This window comes from Molossus molossus, unplaced genomic scaffold (assembly GCF_014108415.1).
Source record: "Molossus molossus isolate mMolMol1 unplaced genomic scaffold, mMolMol1.p scaffold_m16_p_12, whole genome shotgun sequence".
NCBI classification, from domain to species: domain Eukaryota; kingdom Metazoa; phylum Chordata; class Mammalia; order Chiroptera; family Molossidae; genus Molossus; species Molossus molossus.
In genome coordinates this window covers 90,141,123-90,162,855 of record NW_023425347.1, presented here as the reverse complement: position 1 = coordinate 90,162,855, position 21,733 = coordinate 90,141,123, and the positions used below count along the sequence as shown (strand labels likewise).

At 39.9% G+C, this 21,733-nt stretch overlaps 1 protein-coding gene across 1 annotated transcript in view; it reads left to right on the top strand.

Moving 5' to 3' along the window:
* Positions 1 to 16,905, top strand: part of CDC42 (cell division cycle 42) — a 58,603-nt gene extending 41,698 nt beyond the window's left edge. Inside the window, exons 4-6 of the mRNA XM_036255350.1 lie at positions 9,888 to 9,997; positions 10,107 to 10,304; positions 15,401 to 16,905. Coding sequence (XP_036111243.1) covers positions 9,888 to 9,997; positions 10,107 to 10,304; positions 15,401 to 15,490 — 398 coding nt within the window. The 3' untranslated portion in view covers positions 15,491 to 16,905. The remainder of the gene's footprint in view (positions 1 to 9,887; positions 9,998 to 10,106; positions 10,305 to 15,400) is intronic.
* The last annotated feature ends 4,828 nt before the right edge of the window (positions 16,906 to 21,733 follow it).

Here is a 21,733-nt window from a genome sequence, read left to right as displayed (position 1 = left end):
ATTACAGAGATGCAGGTTTTGCTTGTTATAGGAAAAAACAATCAAAATATAACATAGATAAGCAAAAGGAAAAAAACGAAAAAGCATTTATATCCAGGATGATCACGTCCTAGTGTCCTCAACAGAGCTATTCCTATACATTCATTGTATTTATACATAGGAGAAAAAGGATATTATTTTTTTCCCTTTCTGGACCTGCCCTTTTTTCTTAAAAATACGGTGACTTCTCTGAGTGTTGTATTTGTATGTCATAGTCTTTATGGTTACATGGTAGTCTGTTATGTGGCAGATCACACCAAAAAAAATTTGTTTTTTTAATCCTCACCCAAGGACATTTTTCCATTTTTTGTTCAGATAGAGTGGGAGGGAGAGAGAGGAAGACAGAGAGAGAGAGAGAGAGAGAGAGAGAGAGAGAGAGAGAGAGAGAGAGAAAATCGATGTGAAAGGTGCACATCGAGTGGCTGCCACCCGCACAACCAACCAGGGCCGGGGACAAACTGCAACCGAGGTACACGCCCTGAGTGGGAACCGAACCCGGGTCTCTCTGGACCGCAGGCCAATGCTAAAAAAGCCAAAGTGGCCAGGGCAGATCACACCACAATTTAACTTCTTTTGTTAACATTCAGGTTCCATTTGCAGATTTTTTTTTTTTTATGGCCTTTCCCTATAAAAACATTTTAATGTTTTGACACACATTCTTTTTGTCCTTTATATCCTGATTTAATTTCTTTTCTTTTTTTTTTTTTAATCCTCACCCGAGGACATTTTTCCATTTTTTGTACAGATAGAGTGGGAGGGAGAGAGAGGAAGAGACAGAGAGAGAAACATCGATGTGAAAGGGACACATCGAGTGGCTGCCACCTGCACGACCAACCAGGACCGGGGACAAACTGCAACCGAAGTACGTGCCCTTAGCGGGAACTGAACCCGGGTCTCTCTGGACCGCAGGCTGATGCTCTAACCGGTGAGCCAAACCGGCCAGGGCCTGATTTAATTTCTGTATCACAGTGACTTGTCCTGAATATCATTCATATATTAAGGAAGAAAATAACATTTATTCTGGATAATGAGTTTTTGTTGATGCCTCTAATGCAGTCCTACTGCAGGAGCCTTCTTTGCCTTCATCAATTCCATATTTTCATTTCTTTTTCTTCTATAGTTAGAGGTTTGTTTTTCCAAAAGATCCCTATTTAGCCCTGGTCAGTTTGCTCAGTGGTTAGAGCGTTGGCCCGCAGACCAGAGAGTCCTGGGTTTGGTTCCCGCTACGGGTGCATGCCTCAGTTGCAGTTTGTCCTCACCCCAGTTGGGGTCGTGTGGGTGGCAACCACTTGATGTGTCTTTCTTACATCGATGTTTCTATCTCCCTCTCTCTCTATCTGAAGATAAATGCAAAAAGTCCTTGGGTGAGGATAAAAAAAAAAAAAGATCAATATTAACTCATTTTCAGTCTTTTTTTTTTTTTTTTTTTTTTTTTTTTATCCTCACCCGAGGACATTTTTTCTATTTTTTGTTCAGATAGAGTGTGGGAGGGAGAGAGAGAGAGAGAAACATCGACGTGAAAGGGACACGTCGAGTGGTTGCCACCCACACGACCCAACCAGGGCCGGGGACATACTGCAACTGAGGTACATGCCCTCGGTGGGAACCGAACCCGGGTCTCTCAGGACCGCAGGCCGATGCTCTAACCGCTGAGCCAAACCGGCCAGGGCTCATTTTCAGTCTTATACATATAAAACAGTTTTAGAATTGCTATACCATACTGAAAAATAGGAGTTCAAGATCTGTTTGCAGTTCTTTTTTCTTTAGTCTAATAGCATACAAAGTTCTTTTTTCCAGTGTTACTCGGACTTACCCCCACCCCTCACTCCCCACCAACTCTCCCAAACCAGTATGGCTATGCTAGTAATTTAGACCATAGTTGGTTTATTTGTTTATGTTTACATTAACTTTTAGGTTGTTTTACCCATCCTCATTACTTTTATTTACGTATACTCTTGTTTTCTTAGGTTAAATTTTTGGAAGATATCTTCACTTCGAATTTTAATCATTGTAATCACAATCACTCATTTATTTCAGGTGTTACCATGGTAACAGAAAAGAGAGCATGCAGATTTATAGGCTAGCTAGACCAGTTAGCTAGATAGTTGGCAAGTTACTGAATTGTGTAGAGCTTGATTACTTTAAAATGTAAAATGTTTAAAATACTTTTCTCTTAGAGATGATGTTGTGAAGATTGAATGATAATTTTTAAAAGTGCATGCATATGTAAAAGTTCAGGAACTATGCATTTATGATTCATTCACTTTACATTAAAAAACAAAACAAGCCCTGGGTGGTTCGGCTCAGCGGTTAGAGTGTTTGCCTGCGTACCAGAGAGACCTGGGTTCGGTTCCCACTAAGGGTATGTACCTCTGTTGCATTTTGTCCCTAGCTCCGGTTAGGGTCATGTGGGTGGCAGCCAGTTGATGTGTCTCTCTCACATTGATGTTTCTCTCTTGCTTCCTCCCTCTCTCCCTCCCACTCTATCTGAAGATAAATGCAAAAATGTCCTTGGGTGAGGATAAAAAACAATAAAACAAAACAAAGAAACCCCAGTACAGTGATTGGGATGTGTTTGGTGCACAGATAATATAATTCTCTCCCTTAGCAGATGAGTAATGTTCAGAACAAATCATAGTGCTGCAATTTGACCTGGTTTAGCTGATTCTGCTTTTTGTTTTTTTAAATCCTCACCTGAACATTTTTTCCCATTTATCTTTAGATAGAAAGGGAGGGAGGGAGGGAGAGAGAGAATAATTGATGTGAGAGAGATATATCAATTGTCTGCCTCCTGCACGACCCTGACCAGGGGTGGGTGACTGAACCGCAACCGAGGTACGTGCCCTTAGCAGGAACTGAACCTGGGACACTGGTCCGTGGGCCGATGCTCTAACCGCTGAGCCAAACTGGCCAGGGCGCTGTTTTGTTTTTTAAAAAGAAACTCCTTCCGTTCACGGAGGTGTTTTCTAGTGTCTGGCCATTTCTGCAATTGTTCAGTTATCTTAGTGGGAATGGCAGTGCTCTCCATAGAGATATTTATAGCCTTGGTGTCTAGTTGAGTGATATAGAATCTTCCAGAACTGTTAATTGAGTTTGGCTGATTTTGTTTTCTTTAGGACCATTTTTTCCTTTTTAATCCATTTCATGTTTGTAATTCTACATTATAATTTAAGAAATGAAAGTTATATATTGAAGTGCATACCTTTGAATTCCTTTTACTCTAACCCTAGCGTATTGTTATAGTAAGTAGTCAGTAAATATTAGAGGTGCTGCTGATGATTTTACTGTTTTGTAACCCCCTTCATTTGGACTTTTTTAACCTTTGTTTCTGTATTGTCCCGAAGACAGCTTTTTGCCTGCTTTAATGTATTCCTTATTTAAGTGGCAATAATAGTAACATCTTTTTTTTTTTTTTTTTTACAAAAAGAATAAGCTTTATTTGAAAATAAGTCTCCTTGTGGACCCTGATATAATAGATTATGAATATTAACTGGACATTTCAAGTCATTGTTTTCCTTTTAGTTTTCTCCATGTTTCAAATACACATATATCATTCTTTGAATTTCTATTCATAGTAATTTTTTCTTTTCTAACTTTTCTAAATAAATTTTTCTTGATAATTCTTATATTTTGACTCATCTGGCTGTAAGTGATTTTTTGAACTTTTATTATGGCAATGGAAAGAGATAGTCAACCAACATGGTATTTCTGTTTGTTTTCTTCCATACCGTTTTTTACTTATAAGAACAAAATGGAGGAAATAATTAGCCTTATAAGATTTGATGTTCTTTTCACAACAGCTCATTTTCACTATAGTAAAATGAAATAGACTTTCAGGAGAATGTGAAAGAGATCACCAGATATGTGCTCTACATGATCTACCGACCTTTCTTTGTTACAGGCCATTCTGCACACAACATACATGCCTTTGAACTCTTTCAGCAGGCCTGCCAGCCTGAGAATTGTGTGTGTTGTCTCTCATGATTGGAAATGTAATGGTTTCTGTAAAATGCTAATACGCATAGATTAATAAATTGTAAAGCAGCATTTAAGCCAGAACAACTATACCTAAATGTATTTTGGTACTAAGTAGTGCTAAGAAAACCAAGTTCCCTCAGCCCTCTTACAGCTTTTTCCTCTCTCCCTTGAATAAATCCATCCTATTTTAAGTGTTCATTTATTACCTACATGTAGATGCCTCCTAAATTACTAAAGTTTATTCCCAGATAGCTAGAGCTGCTTTAATTTAGAAGTTCTACAGTCAACTCAAATGTGATTTCCTCCACATGTAGTTCCCTTCCCATTAGCTTCTATCAACCGTATTGGTCACCTTGGTGGGAAAATTCTCACAGATATTTACTTCTTCAATTTCTATGCATTCATATACAATTTGTCATTAAGCCTGGCCACTTCTAATTTCAGCATGCCTTTCATATTATCATTGCCATCACACTCCATGTTTTTGTAGCTACTCTAAATTCTTGTCTTCTCTTTTAGTGGTGGCCAGAAAAAAAAACTATTGGCATACAAAATATTAAATGCCCCCCCCCATTTTTTTAATTAAGTGTCATTGGCATGAAATACTTATTTTTAATACATAGGATTGCTGTAGCTTAGTTTTGGAATTGGAGTATTAAATCCTTCCCCTGCGATGATTCCCCTCTCCTCACAGTTTTGGAAATGTATATGGCTATTTAAAAAAATCATTTTATCTGCCCTGGCCAGTTTTGCTCAGTGGTTAGAGCGTTAGCCTGCGGTCCAGAGAGATCCAGCTTCGGTTCCCGCTAAGGGCACGTACCTCGGTTGCAGTTTATCCCTGGCCCTGGCTGGTCGTGCGGGTGGCAGCCACTCGATGTGCACCTTTCACGTCAATGTTTCTCTCTCTCTCTCTCTTTCTCCCTCCCACTCTATCTGAACAAAAAAAAGGAAAAATGTCCTTGGGTGAGGATTAAAAAAACAAAACATTTTATCTGAAAATAATATCAAGCCTACAGAACAGTTACAAGAATAGTTCCAGGAGCCTCCCATATACCCTTTAACCAAATTCATCAATTGTTAACATTTTGCCCTATTTGCTTTATTATTCTATTTAAACATATATGCATATTAATTTTCTCTGAACTATTTGAGATTCAGTTTCTTTTTTCTTTTTTTTTCCCCTCACCTGAGGACATTTTTCCATTTTCTGTACAGATAGAGTGGGAGGAAGAGAGAGAGAGAGAAAACATCAACGTGAAAGGTATACATCGAGTGGCTGCCTCCTGCATAACCCAACCAGGACCGGGGTGATACGTGCCCTTAGCGGGAACCGAACCAGGGTCTCTCTGGACCGCAGGCCGACAGTCTAACCGCTGAGCCAAAGTGGTCAGGGCATTTCAAACATCATTGTTGTATAGTTTTGAATAAGTACGAATTTCCCGAGAACATTCTTATGTGACTGGAGGTAGGAAATTTAACATTGATACATTATTTTAACGTTTATATTCCAGTTTTGTCCATTGATCCAAGTTCAGTTTTTTCTGCTTTTAGTACAGGACTATGTATTGCATTAGTTGCCATGCCTCTCTCTCTCTCTTTTTGTTTGTTAATCCTCTTTAGATAAAGTGGAAGGGAGGGAGGAAGAGAGAGAAACATCGATTGGTTGCTTCCCGCATGACACTGACCTGGCTGGGGATTGAACCTGCAACTCAGAATAGTGCCCTTGACTGGGAAATCTAACCCAGGACCCTTTGGTCTTGGACCAAAGCTCTGACCACTGAGCAAAACTAGCCAGGGCTTATGTTTCTTTAGTCTCTTTTAATTGGATCAGTTCTTCAGCCTTTCTTTGTCTTTCGTGACATTTTTTTTCTTGCTTTAAATTTTTTAATCTTTATTGTTGAATGTATTACAGATGTTCCTCATTTTTCTCCCATTGACCCCTTCCTTCCCACTCCCGGCCCCCCCCCCCCCCCGCCCGCCTTTTCCCACACTGTTGTCTGTGTCCATTGGTTACATATAAGTTTTTGGTTTATTTCTTCCTACCCCTCAACCCCCTTTCCTTTGAGGTTTGTCATTCTAGCAACCAATCTATACTTCTTAATCTCTTCATCTTTTTCACCTATTCCCCCAACCTCCCTCCCATCTGGCAACCAACAAAATGTTCTCTGTATCTATGAAAATGTTTCTGTTCCGCCTGTTCATTTTATTTGTAGATTCCGTTGTCGGTAGATATGTATTTATTGCCATTTTGTTTGTTCATATATTTTATCTTTTTCTTCAAAAAGACCCTTCAACATTTCATATAAAAACGGTTTGGTGGTGATGAACTCCTTTAACTTTTTCTTGTCTGGGAAAGTCTTTATATGGCCATCGATTCTAAATGACAGCTTTGCAGGATAGAGTAATCTTTGTTGTAGGTTCTTGCTTTTCATCACTCTGAATATTTCTTGCCACTCCCTTCTGGCCTGCAAAGTTTCTTTTGAGAAATCAGCTGACAGCCTTATGGGAATTCCCTTGTAGGTAACTAACTGCTTTTCTCTTGCTGCTTTTAAGATTCTCTCTTTGTCTTGAACCTTTTTCATTTTGATGATGATGTGTCTTGGTGTGGGCCTCTTGGGGTTCATCTTGTTTGGGACTCTCTGTGCTTCCTGGACTTGTCTCTTTCCTTCACCAAATTAGGAAAGTTTTCTGCCATTATTGTTTCAAACAGGCTTTCGATTTCTTGTTCTCTCTCTTCTCCTTCCGGCACCCCCAAGATGCGAATGTTGGCACGCTTGAAGTTGTCCCAGAGGCTCCTTACACTATCCTCATTTTTTTGGATTCCTTTTTCTTTTTGCTGTTCGGATTGGGCGTTTTTTGCTTCCTTATATTCCAAATCAATGATTTGCTTCTTGGATTTATGTACTCTACTATTGAATCTTTGTAAGTTATTCTTTATTTTAGTTAGTGCCTCCTTCATTTCTGACTGGTCCTCTTTTCTGCTCTTGAGGCCCTCAGTAAGTTCGCTGAGGTTCTCACTAAGTTCATTGAGCATCCTTATAAGCAGTATTTTGAACTCAGTATCTGTTAGGTCGCTTATTTCCATTTCGCCTAGTTCTTTTCCTGGGGTTTTGTTCTGTTCTTCATTTGGGACCTATTTCTTTGTCTCCTCATTTTGGCCGCCTCCCTGTGTTTGTTTCTATGTATTACTTAACGAGAGGTATGGGGCTATCTGAGACTAGATGCTGCTTGTTTGAAAGAATTTAGGAACACCTGACAGGATCCAAGACAGGCCAATCCTATGGTTAAGCAACTGGCAACAGCTTGGGTGGGCCTGAAAGTTGGGTGGGGCGGGGCCTCATGGAATCACCAGGGCAGGCCAACCAGTGTGAGCCAGGTTGCTGGAGTCCCAGATATGGCAGCTGTCTGCTGCCCCAGGGAAGGGCTCACCAAAGGAATAAAGGCCTCTGACAGCACGTTTGTCCCGGAGAAAGCCCCCTCTCCAGCCCTCGCTCCAATGCCAAACAGCTCAGTTCTTCCCTGTATGTCTCTGGCTCCCCTCAAGCTGCCTCCCCTCCAAGCTTAGAGGGAGTGAGTCCAATAATTCCGTGTGCGGGCCCTTTAAGAGGAGCTGTCTGGGGCTCTAGCCATCTAGGCTTCCCTGAGCCTCAGCTCCCACTGGTTTTTCCAGCCAGAAGTTATGAGGACTTCTCTTCCTGGCACTGGAACCCTGAGTGGGGCGCCTGGTGTGGGACGGGGACCCCTCAGTCCTCAGGGAGGACCTTCCCAGCCGAGGAATCCTCCTTTTTATCCACCACATGTGGGTTTGGGACCAGTCCGTCGTGCCTCCACCCCTCCTACCAGTCTCGATGTGGCTGCTTCTTTAATTCTACAGTTGTAGGACTTCCATTCAGTGCTATTTCAGGCGGTTTTGAATGATGAGTGTTCAGTAGTTTAGTTGTAACTTTAATGTGGTTGTGGGAGGACGTGATACCGTGTTTACCTATGCCGCCATCTTGACCGGAAGTCATGACTTTTTTAATGACATTATTTTTATATAACAGTCCAATTCTCTCTTCCTCCTCCCCTTATAAAATGTTCCTCATTTTGCCCGGTTGGTGTGGCTCAGTGGTTGAGTGTTGACCCATGCACCAAGAGGTTGCTGGTTCGATTCCCGGTCAGGACACATGCCTGGGTTGTGGGCCAAATCCCCAGTGGGGAGCATGCAGGAGACGGCCAGTCGATGTTTTCTCTCATCGATGTTTCTCCCTCTCTCTCCCTCTCACTTTTTCTCTCTCTCTAAAATCAATAAAGGGAAAAAAAATTAAAAAATTAATAAAATGTTCCTCATTTTGAGTTTGGTCTGTGTTTCCTCATTAGATTCAGGTTATGCTATTTGTTTGAAATACTATATTAGTAATGTGACTTTATGATATAAATCTGGAAGCACATAATAATTCATTCAGTTAAGATAATGTCTAATTGCCTCACAATGTAGTTACATCTTTCCCCTGTGGTTTATAAAATAATGTTTTAGACTATACAGATACTTTTTTTTTTTTTTTTAAGAATTTTTTTTTTTTTTATCCTCACCCGAGGACATTTTTCCATTTTTTTTTTTTGTTTGTTCAGATAGAGCGGGAGGGAGAGAGAGAGAGAGAAACATCGATGTGAAGGGACACATCGAGTGGCTGCCACCCGCATGACCAACCAGGGCCGGGGACAAACTGCAACTGAGGTACATGCCCTTAGCGGGAACCGAACCCGGGTCTCTCTGTACCGCAGGCCGACGCTCTAACCGCTGAGCCAAATCGGCCAGGGCTAGACTATACAGATACTTTTCACCAGGATTTCTCCCCATTGATTTGGCATTCATTGAGTCTTGCCAAATAGTTTTATTCTAGGGATTCTCGGTTTCTGATACTGGTCTTATATGCACATGTTAACTAAACATGTGCTAGTCATGAATGGGCAATGAATTTTGTAAGCTGGTTTTCACTGAGATTTTTGTTTCCTTAGATGGTGTCTTTCTTTTTCTCTTTTTTAGAAAAGATGTTTTATTGATTTTTAGAGAGGGAGGGAGGGACAGAGAAACATTGTGAGAGCAGAACATTGATTGGCTGCCTTCTGCACACCTCCTACCAGGGATCGAGTCCACAACCTGGGCATTCGCCCTGACTGGAAATTAAACCAGCAACCTTTTGGTTTGTGCATGGGACGATGCCCAACCAATTGAGCCATACTGGCCAGGGCTCCGTAAATGGTTTCATTGTGATCTTTTTTTTTATCCTTACCCCAAGGACACTTTTGCATTTATCTTCAGATTGAGAGGGAGGAAGAGAGAGAGGGGAACAACGATGTGAGAGAGACACATTGAGTGGTTGCTACCCACATGACCCCAACCAGGGCTGGGGACAAACTGCAACCGAGGTATGTGCCCTTAGTGGGAACCGAACCTGGGTCTCTCTGGTCTGCGGGCTGACACTCTTAACTGCTGAGCCAAACCGGCCAGGGCCCAGTGTGATCATTTTTTAACCAGATCTGAGTAGGATTAATTTTTAACCATTTCTTTAGCAACAGTTTACTGTGTGTATTACATTATTGTTGGATTGCTAATGGACATAAAGATTGAAAACTGTAAACTGGTAATAAAGCAAATAATATTCATCACAATTCTAATGGCTTGAAATATTAAAGAGAATTAGCCCAGTGAGAATGTTCTCAAATACTGTATTGTAAAGTCATACATTTTATTAGATAAATTGCTTTCTTGTTAATATATCACTGTGCTGTTAGCTGCATACTTAATTTGCTGACTGACTTGTGATTTTAATACTATGAGGACATCAAAATTGAGTAGATGATTTCTCCAATTTTTTTTCCCTCTCTAGGGCAAGAGGATTATGACAGATTACGACCGCTGAGTTATCCACAAACAGATGTATTTCTAGTCTGTTTTTCAGTGGTCTCTCCATCCTCATTTGAAAATGTGAAAGAAAAGGTGAGTTGGTCCTGCATAATGTTGTTACAGACCTTCTGTTGACTTGTAAATAGTTTTAGAAGCTTTGTGGGTTAACGAAGGTGTATCTTTTAAAATACCTTTTCTCTAGTGGGTGCCTGAGATAACTCACCACTGTCCAAAGACTCCTTTCTTGCTTGTTGGAACCCAAATTGATCTCAGAGATGACCCCTCTACTATTGAGAAACTTGCCAAGAACAAACAGAAACCTATCACTCCAGAAACTGCTGAAAAGCTGGCACGTGACCTGAAGGCTGTCAAGTATGTGGAGTGTTCTGCACTTACACAGGTGAGAACTATGCGGAACTCTATTTTAATTACAGCCAAATAGTTTCTTAGAGCATTAGGATTCAGGGGTTGTTTCTAACAGTGGTCTGCAGCGCTCAGGAAATCTGCCCAGGAAGACTATGATCAGAGTTATAGTGTATATTCTTTTACATAAATATAGAGGTTAGTATTTATGGAGAAGTTATTAGTCTCTAAGTAAAGCTCTCGTGCTGGTGAGCTTCCATGTGGTACTGAATCATTTGTAGTGGTCAGGGATTGTGTTTAAAAAAATTACTGGAAAGGTTCAGATGAACACAAATTTACAATAATACCCCTCCTGTGCTTCCCTCCCCACTCCCTGACTTACATTTTCATCTAAATAGAACTGATCTTGTCAATTCTGACAGTTGATGCTATACTATTTCTGGGATAGGGAATTAGTCATAATAGAGACTGTCATGTCAGAGAAAGTGGCCATGGCTATTTCTTAAACATGCTTATATAGTGTCTCTATTGTTCAGTTTTGGGAGGCATTTCTTCCTCATGTGGCCCTCTTTCCTCTGTCTCTGAATGATTTAATTGGAACTCTTCTCATAGCTTGATGGAAAATGTCAGATTCTGAGGCCAGGGAACAATGTTAGAGTATTTAGACTGAGAGTTGTAACTGACTTGTGTGTTTTCATCTTCTTGACCTTCATGGTTATTGCCGACCAATTCCCCCTTTTGATTTCTCCCTCTAGGGGCAAAGGGAAGAATTATAGAAATAATTTGCACATAACTGTTTTATTTGACTAGTTAATGGTGCTTTGACTTTTAAACAATGAGCAAACATGCCTAAGTAGATTAGGACAGGGTTAAAGGGAAGAGATTTTTTTTTGTTACATCTACCTATCTATCTAATTATCTATCTCCTTCCCCTCCCCCTCCCCCCTCCCCCCTCCCCTCCCCCCTCCCCTCCCCTCCCCTCCCCCTCCCCCTCCCCTCCGGATATTTTTTCATTTAATTTTAGATAGAGTGGGAGGGAGGGAGGGGGAGAGAGAGAGAGAGAAACATTGATGTGAGAGAGACTGGTTGCCTCCCGCATGACTCCAGCTGGGGCTGGGGTTCGAACTTGCAACCTAGGTATGTGCCCTTGACCGGGAATCAAACCTGTGACCCTTTGGTCCGAGGGCTGTTGCTCTAACCGCTAAGCCAGACTGGCCAGGGCAGTTGCATTAATCTTCATTGTATGTATACTAAGGTAAATGGCATATATAATTGTATATTAGGTATTTAATATGTGGGGGTCTAGACATAATTTAATAATCTTCAGTTTAATGCTAGGTTGGATATTTAAAGATAAAATTTTCATGCTTATCTGGATATTCCACAGGATAATTTCAAGGTCTGATATTCTCCCAAACCCAGTTTTCCTTGGCAATTCAGTTCTATTGTAAAAGCAGGTATTTGAAACTAAAGAAAATTTTATATCTTCTCACACATAGCACTTACTGAGATTTTAAAGAAATGCCTGATGCCTCTATGTTTTGATACCATCAGAAAAGTGTGTGTGTGTGTTGGGGAAGGATATGTGTGGAACATGTGTGTCAAATTATAACTAACTATATGCATCTTTTGTATGCTGTTTTTCTCTAAGTATGGGTTGCTTTGGGGGAAATGGAGGCACGTGGGCCACGTGGACCCAATTTTAGGTCATTGGTGAAGCTTATTTTAGAGAATTGGATGCTTCCATATATATATATATATATATATATTAATAGTATGAACAGGTTTGTCGGGCTGGTGTGGGTCAGTGGGTTGAGTGTCGTCCCATGGACTGAGAGGTCCTGGTTAGATTCCCAGTCAGGGCATATACCCGGGTTGTGGGCTCGATCCTTAGTAGGGGTCGTGCAGGAGGTGGCTAATTGATGTTTCTCTCTCACATTGATGTTTCTTTCTCTCTCTCCCTTCCTTTCTCTCTAAAAAATCAATAAAAACATTTAAAAAATATAGTATGAACAGGTTTATAGAGTAAGTCACTTTTCAGGGAATAAGAATTTGAAAAGGTCTTAGCAACTATATTTTTCTTACTAGATTTTGAAGTTGGAGAAGTCAAAAGAGGGGAAGATAAAAAATAGGGTCCGTGGTTATGTTTGGGAGCTATAACTTTTAGGACTTCAAATTCTGTTTGTTGGTTCCTCTAGAAATGAACTCTATGTAATCAGATAGTGTGGGTCAAAGCAAAGATTAGTTTTGTAGGGGATCAGTTGGTCTTTGTCAGTGAGCAAGAAAGGATTTGCTTCTTATTAGAGATGCCCTAGTTTCTAATAACTGTCTTCCATTTTTTTCCTTATAAAATGTATTTCTCTTCCCATTCTTTCATATTTGACTACCAGAATTTGCTTAGCCTAGATGTGTAGAAAGAATTTCAGAGGAAGTTTAATTTTTATCATTTCTACTTTCTAAAAGATAGGGAAAGAAGAAAACTTTTTAAACTTTTTGCTTCTTTTTAAGAACTTACTGTTTTTCTGATTTATTTTGTACCTAATAGAATGTGTAGGTGCCAGTCCTCTGGGATGCCATGGTGGGGCCATGGTAAGGATAGGGTTGGGGTGGGAACATCTGGGGTAGTCTGGGGCTGGCACTTGTTATTGGAGCTGTATTCTGGGATTTTTGTGAAATTTGTATTTGGGATCAAACTGACCTAAAGAACATGTGAAACTTCTTAGGGTGGTAAACCTGTGACTTCAGATTTAGGTGAGTTTAGGTGAGTCTGTAGACCTGGGCCTAAGGTACCAGTACTACTGAGTCACACTGTCACGTTGGAGTTCTGCCTGAGGTGTAAGTGTATTTATGCATTTTAATCCCTGTAGATCTGAGAATATTCTTTGTTTTCACTCCACGCTTTTATGCTCTGATACCCATGCAGACACCTTAAAGCATTGGACTGCTTGCTAAAACTCATTCTAGGACCCCATTCTTTATTTTCCTATAACTTGGGTGGTGGTTACTTGCTCTGATAACATTACTGAATAACTGAAGTATGTGTATGCTGTTTCTAGAGTCTGTTCTTTAAACTTTTCCCAGTTGGTACTGTTGAACAGTTAACACTCTTTCTAAATGTCTGAACCTTTTTGTTCTGGAAAACTGATTAACTCTGAAATCCCGATTAATCCCATCCAGTTATGTCATTGAATCTAGAAACATGTAGCATGCCTGTTAGTCTGCTATTTGTGTCTTTCAGTTATTCAGGGACTGAATTCACAGAATCCTGAAATTTAATAGATTTCAAATGTGTGTTCCATTCTTATCATTAGAAATACTGGGCGATTTACAAGGCTCAATTATACAATGCATCTATTCTTGTGTTTAGATATCCATTTTTCTCTCCTGACATTTTCATAAAAGTTGCTTTCTTGCTCAGTTAACCTTTTTTAAGTAAAAAGTTTCTGTTCATTTATGTGCTTTCCCATTAATGAGCTTAAATTCTACACTGGCAGTTATTTTTCTTAAGGCACATTGCTTCTGTGAATTCAGCCCATTTAATCCAAACTGCTATTGTATCTGCTAGTCTTTCTAATCCTCTAACCTGGCTGCTATTCTCTCTCCTCCCCTCTGTCTTATAGAGAGGTCTGAAGAATGTGTTTGATGAGGCTATCCTAGCTGCCCTCGAGCCTCCGGAAACTCAACCCAAAAGGAAGTGCTGTATATTCTAAACTGTTTTCTCCTTCCCCTCTTTGCTGCTGCTTCCTGTCCCACTACTGTAGAAAGATCATTTAAAAACAAAGGAATAAAACCATCCTGTTTGAAAGCCTCTGCGTCTTTTTACTCACCACCTTAGAGCAACCTCTGTATTAGTTTTTGATCAAGAATGCAATATCTTACAGAATATTTTTTGTGATCAGTAGTCAAGTTGGACTTGTTTACTTTCTGCTGCTTGAGTTGCCTGATGCTCAGAGCTTTTTGGTTTGGATTACTATTGCAAAAAGGGAACTTGGTCTGGCATTAAGAATGTCCTCTTGGAGAAAATAAGAGTTTTAACACTTCTAGATCTTAGTTCTAGATGGAGAAAATAACGCAAACATCATTTTACTCTTACGATCAATTGTTAATTGTAATTGCATGACAAACTTCATGGAAAAAGGGTGACTTGTCTAGTAGAGTGTAATGGGGAAGGGTTTTTTTTTCCTTTTTTTCTTTCTTTCTGGTTTTTCTTTGTGCAGTGAAACTTTGTGTTGCTATTGCTTTGGCTGTCTGTGCTGTAGTGGAGTATTTGTCAGTCTGGGGTGGGAAAGATATTGATGTATCTGCTACTGCTTTATGAGATTATTTGTTACATTATCTTTTAAGAATAGCATCCATTTTAACAGTTGACTTAAGGTTTGCTAATGTTGAGATGTAAAGCTGCCACCTTTATATTTTCCTGCTTCTGATTTTATCGTTGTGAGGGAAACATACAATTGTGGTTACCTTCAAATTTTGAAATTAAAAAATTTACAATTGTTTGTATAAATGCCTGATGAAGCTTTATTCCTGTTGTACTGACTGGCTCTAGTTTTACATGTGTATCAGGTACCCACATTTTTGCTTCCTTGAATCCCCTTGGCTCTGTCTAATTGGTGGGATAAAGGGAGTTAAGAGTGAATATCTTTGCAGCCACTGTAATTGCTCTCTCCATCTTTGCCTGCGCCTTCATGTAATAAGGATGCCACACTGCCTGTGCTCATCCTTCCAGTCCTGTTCCATATCCAGCTGTTTCATTTGAATGCAGAGCTGCTTCACTTGTTTTTATGTAAAATGTTTCAGCAGCACATTACAAAACTCATATTGAATGAGCAAATGACACATGTGCTTGTTTGCTTCTTGTGACATATATTGGTCTGCAGAAAGCTTTCTCAAAGGACCACTGTTTCACTCATGAATATCTGCTCCTCTCCTCCTGAATTGCTGGATCCTTCCAGGGCCCTGCCTGGATGGACAAAACTTGGTGAAGTGAGATGATTGTGTGGAGATTCAGGATTGTTTTGAATGTTTTGTTCTTTGCCGATTTTGGGGGGTTTGAATGTTTTTAATTTGAGCTTCAACTTTATTATACTGAAAATCAGACTGCCCATTTTTTTTCTTTCTACCCCTTTTCAGAAAGGCCTAAAGAATGTATTTGATGAAGCAATATTGGCTGCCCTGGAGCCTCCAGAACCGAAGAAGAGCCGCAGGTGTGTGCTGCTATGAACATCTCTCCAGAGCCCTTTCTGCACAGCTGGTGTCGGCATCATACTAAAAGCAATGTTTAAATCAAACTAAAGATTAAAAATTAAAATTCGTTTTTGCAATAATGACAAATGCCCTGCACCTACCCATATGCACTCGTGTGAAACAAGGCCCATAGGTATGGTCCCTTTCCCCCTCTCAGTACGAGTTAATTTTGAGTAATTGTGTATTGTCAGAAAAGTGATCAGTACTAGTTTTTGTTTTGTTACTCAAAAATTTTTTTTGTTTTTGTTTTTATTTTATGTTTAAAAGCAAGGCATGCTTGTGATGACTCTGTAACAGACTAATTCGGGTTGTTGAAGCTGCTCCCGGGTTCCACTCTGCAGGGTGATCCGGGACATCTAGTTTTTTTTTTTTTTTTTTGGGGGGGGGTAGTGTGTGTGGGGTTTGTTTTTATTTAGTCATTTTTTAAAAAGTCATTAACCATTTGACAGCCCTTTAGGTGAGGAGGATGGAGTGATTCCACATTCCACTTCCTAGATCTAGTTTAGAAAACATGTTCCCCACCTGGTGCTCTTAGGAAGGAGTATAGTAAATGCCTCATTTAATAACATACTCCTTTTTGAAAGTTGCCTTTTCTCTCCACCCTTGAGTAGGTTCAGTGTTTGATGAAACTCATGAAAGTGGGTGGAACCTGTCTTGCCCCTCCTCTTTTCTAGGATGCACTATATATGTGACTGACTTTCAAGGAAATTGTTAGCCATTTGCTGATTTCTTTTCTTTTTTTTTTTTGGAAGTTAATGTCTAACTTCTTTCAGTGGTTAATGAAGAAAAGTATTGCACCTTTTGAAATATACCAAATGGATTTACGTATATAATTAAAAAAAAAAAACATTTTTTTCCTTGTCAGTCATTGTCTTATATGCTTAGCATAGATGTGCAGCTTAATAGTGTATGATATGGTGTTCCTAGAACACAGCTGAAGACCTGGTATACATGAGGTGTGGTGCTAGAAGACAGATGTCTGTGGAATGATTCACATCCTCTTCAAGTTAGGAGGATGGAGACCTGCTTCATTAAGAAGCTAGGGGTGGGGTGGGGGTGGGGAGAACATTTAACAACATGGGGACCAGTCAGGGGAATCCCCTTATTTCTGTTTTACATGAGGAACCTTAGAGCAGCCAATTGACGCTCTCTAGTTTAATAAAAATCTTGGAGAGAGTCTTATGAAGACTCTTCATAGTGTTAGGGATTTTATCAGCTTATTTTGGTTGCAGTTTCCAATTTTTAAAAAATGTTTAGGTAATCATCTCCACCTTCCCCAAATCCTAATTCTTGTAGACTTGTTAGTGTTGAACCAATGCTTTCTCATGTCTCAATTCTTTGTATATGCATTCTTTTCAGATGTATTAAACAAACAACAAAACCCTTCACAAGTCAGCCTGGAGGTTGTTATTTTTCCCTCCGCCTCTTTTTTATGTATTTAGCAGTGGGAACTTGACTTACTAGCATCAATTTCTAACAAATTTTGGGATAAGATTTTAAAAGCTTTATTATTTTTATTTTCTGGCATTCAGTTTGAGATAATTCTTTTTCCTCTGTATATTCAGGTTTATGCCTTCTCCCCTAAGTTTGGCAGGTAGCCTATAAACTCCTTCTGTTCAATACCAAATGGGTTCTTGACAGGTCTTAGTGAGGAAGTGCTCAGGAAGTTCACTGTTCATGTTGTTGGAAGGAAGCACACCTCTAATCTATCATTTTGTTGGAAAGCAGCCAGTTCCTCCAAGTTTTCTGTATCTGTGGTTTTCAAACTTTGCTGCTTACTGGTGTGCAGCTTGAACAGTGGGGTACCTAATTGAACTATTGCTCCTGGGTGGTTAACCCAAACTGCTTCTGTCAGATTCTAGATTCTGCTTTGTGAATCTGAATATGGGACACATTTTTTTTTTAAGTGGCAAGAAAAATTTATTTACCTTAAGGGCATTATACTAGCTGTCTGAGAATTTTATTAGAAACCAGGAACTGTTAATCCAGTCAATAAGGTTAATATAGTGTAGCCTCATTTTGATAGTTTTACAGGGAGTCATGTTTGGCTTGATTCCATACTGTGGTGGAACTAACCTGGGTTACTTGGGAAGGGGTTAGGGAAGAGGCAGATCTAAGATTACTATCTTACCAACGTGTCTTACTTATTTTTGTTGACCATACTAGGGAGAGAGGTACTTGGATTGTGCTATGAGACTCTGTGGAGCAGGGACTGTGTAGCCCTAGTTCTTAGGTGACATGTAGGTCCATTCTGATTATTGTTGTATCCCTGGCCTAGAGCAGTGTTTGACACATGAGATGGCTCTAAAAATAGTCATTGGATGGGTACATGATTTCAAGAGTGAATAAATGGCCCTGGCCGGTTTGGCTCAGCGGTTAGAATGTTGGCCCGCGGACCAATGAGTCGTGGGTTAAATTCCGGTTAAGGGCACGTACCTTGGTTGCCTTTTGTTGTTCCCAGCCCTGGTTGGGGTCGTGTAGGAGGCAGCTACTCGATGTGTCCCTTTCACATCGATGTTTCTCTCTCTCTCTCTTTTCCCTCCCTCCCACTCTATCTGAACAAAAATGGATAGATACAAATGTCCTCAGGTAAGGATGAAAAAAAGAATGAATAAATGGAATAAGGCAATTCACATGATTGTGTTGAAGTATGCACACATCAGAAGAACAATGGTGACAGGAGATTGAAGCTAATGTTTTCTAATTGAATATTTTCCATTTCATTTTTATATATCAGAAGAATATAGGTGGCAAATGGATGAAGTTAACACCATTTTCTACTTAAATATTGTTTTCTATTTGACTTAAGAAACATGTCTGTCATCTTGGCTTAGTGACTGATACTGCCCAGATTGGAAAAGAGTTATTTAAAACAGTTCATTAGCAGACTTAGCATGTGACAAAATTTACGTTATTTAGGCTAATACATCACTGTTTTTCTAAAATGTCAATGTTTTACTGAAGGTCTTAGAAATAGGTTCTGTAGTTGGTTAAAGTTGCATCTTTAGAGCAGTATTTTATGCTATTAGTGGAGTGAGTATATGCTAAAGGGAAGAAAGGATTGTGGTCTGGAAGGAACAACTGCAGTATTTCCTTTATTCTAAGATGTAGTTTTCCCCACATTTTCATATTATAATCAGAATACCTTTTAAAACTTTGTATATGTTTAATGTAGTAGTACTTTTTTTGTTTTGTTCTGAAGAACTGTCCTTAAATGAGTGGTGTCTTGTAATTGTTATCTTCATAAATGGATAAAGGTATTTCTTTTTTTTCATTGTTAGGTTTGGACTGTTTTCTTTTTTCTTCTCCTACTTTAATGTTGTTCGTGGTTATTTGTGTGCTGATTGCCAGGGAACTGTGGCGTACAAGGACGCTGCTTGAAGGATTGGAACTTAGTCCCCACTGGGTAACAGCTAACATACGTTGGAAATTTAACACTGTGGGAAAGGGACAGCATTTCACCAGAAAGTAGTACCTCTTGTACTTTCAAGAAGGGCTGAGCACTTCAGTGGTTAGGGCATCTCTGATTGCTATGTGAGGGGGAGTAGCTTTAAATCACCTTTCTAATATAGATAGCTCTCTTTGTTTTCTGTAGGCCTTACCCCGAGATCCCCCATATCAGAGCATGGTGATTTAACTACTTAGAACAGAAGACTTTACCGTACTATTTTCTTTCCAGGACTATTGAAATACTTTTTTTTTTTTTAATCCTCACCCAAGGATATTTTTTCATTTATATTCAGACAGAGTGAGGGGTCCGGGGGGTGGGCATCAATGTTAGAGAGACACATCTGTCAGCTGCCTCCTGCACGACCCTGACCAGGGCTGGGGACCGAACTGCAACCAAGGTATGTGCCCTTGACTGGAATTGAACCCATTACTTTGGTCTGAGGACTGATTCTCTAATCGCTGAGCCAAACTGGCCAGGACTTATTTAAATACTTTTAAGTTTATATATTGCTCTGAGTTTTTTCCAAAGTGCCCTTACCTTTGAAACATGTTTTTATGCCTGGCCGGTGTGGCTAAGTGCTTTACCCAGGCACCAAGATGTTGCCGGTTCGATTCCCAGTCAGGGCACATGCCCAGGTTGTAGGCCAAAGCCCTAGTGGGAGTAATGCAGGAGGTGGCCAATCGATGTTCTCTCTCATCGATGTTTTTATCTCTCCCTCTTCCTTCCTCTCTCTCTCAAATCAATTAAGAAAAAATTTTATTAGCTATTACTACAATAATATTGCATTATAAACCACCCTAATGGGCTTACTACGATAAGCATTTGTTTTTCTCATGCATGGGTCAGTTGGGTTTTGCCTCCAGGCTTCAGATTGGGCTCAGGTTTGGCACCATGTTTTTTATTCTGGAGCCCAGCTCCAGAAAACAGGCAACCTGAGAGTTTACTTCTTTCTCGTGGTGGGCCTGGTGAGCCAAAGCGGGTGTGAGGTCACGCACATTTATAATTTCTCATGCTCAGTTGCCCAGAGGATTCCATATAGCTAAGCTCAGAGTCTGTGTCACTCATTCATTGAAAATTCATATTTAGTAAATTAAAAAATGGTTTTTGTAAGCACTTACTAAGGCTCTAAGAAAGTAACAGAATAAAATAGATGTGGGCTCCTCATGCCTAGTTGATGTTTTCTTTTCCTTACAATTTTGATAGTTGCCTCTTTTTTTAAATTTTTATTTATTTTAAAAAAAAATTTTTTTTTCCTTTATTGATTTTAGAGAGAGAGGAAAGGAGAGAGGGGGAGAGAGAGAGAAACATCGATGAGAGAGAACGTCGATTGGCCACCTCCTGCATGCTCCCCACTGGGGATTGGATCCACAACCTGGGCATGTGCCCTGACTGGGAATTGAACCAGTGACCTCTTGGTGCATGGGTCGACGCCCAACCACTGAGCCACACCGTCTAGACAATAGTTGCTTCTTTTTTTAAAAAAAATACGTTTTTATTGATTTTAGAGAGAGAGGAAGGGAGAGGGAGAGAGAGAGAGAAACATCAATCAGCTGCCGCTTGCATGGCCCCTTCTAAGGGATCGAGCCTGCAGTCTGGGCATGTGCCCTTACTGGGAATTGAACCAGTGACCTTTTGGTGCCTGGGATGACACTTAGTCTGCCGAACCACACTGGCTAGGTGATAGCTTTCTCTAGAATAGCTGTGCGGGTTCATCACACTTACAGAGTGATTCTCAAGAGAGTAAAAATCAGGAAAACAAAGTAAAAATCTCTTGGGTGCATTGCATGCCACACATTTATTTGTCAGATCACTTGTTCCATACTGGGCACTACAGACCTGGGGAAGGACAGCCCTAGCTCAATGTGTTCTTTGGTAGTTAACTTTCACTATCCTGACCTTTTTTTTAAAAAATATGTTTTTATTGATTTTTTTAGAGAGAGAGATAGAAACATCAATGTGAGAGAGAGACATTGGTTGGCTGCCTCCTGCACACCTCCCACCGGGATTGAGCCTGCAACCGAGGCATGTGCCCTGACGGAATCAAAGTGGGACCTCTCAGTCCATGGGATGACACTCAGTCCACTGAGCCACAGCAACTGGGCTCTCCTGACCTCTTTATCTGTAAAATATGTACTTTGTCTTGAGGTCTCAGATGCAAGTCAGGTGCCTGGTTGGTCAACAGTTAAAGGGAAGCTGAAAAAATTCCTCTTAGAGTGGGACCTGTGAATCAGTCTAGTTATTTTTTTTAAAGATATGGTTTTTTTTTTGGTGTTCATTGTGGATTTATTTCTAGGATATGTTGTTAAGTCAGGTTCTAGATACATTTTATAGTTGTCTATAATTATGTACAATATAAGGACAAAAAGATATATATATTCTTGTGAAAGGATATAGCACAAAATATTAAAAATGATTTTCTATGGCGTGGACTGGAAGAAGTGATATAAATGAAAGTAATATTTCTCTAAAAAAATCATTTTTAAAAGTTTTCATTTTTAAATGACATCAGTGTTTTATATAGTAAAACTATAAAATTCAATTTTTTTAATGAAAATATGTACAATTTTATTTTCTATTAGAGGCCTTGAATTTACTTTTATTTTTAAATTTTTTTTTTGATTGATTAATTTTTGTTACCGATGTTTCTCCTTTTTCCCCCCACTGATTCCCCCCTCCCCCTCCCTCCCTGCCCCTTCCCCAGATTGTTGTCCATGTCCACTGTTCATACATACATGCATATAAGTTCTGTGGTTCATCCCTCCCCCACC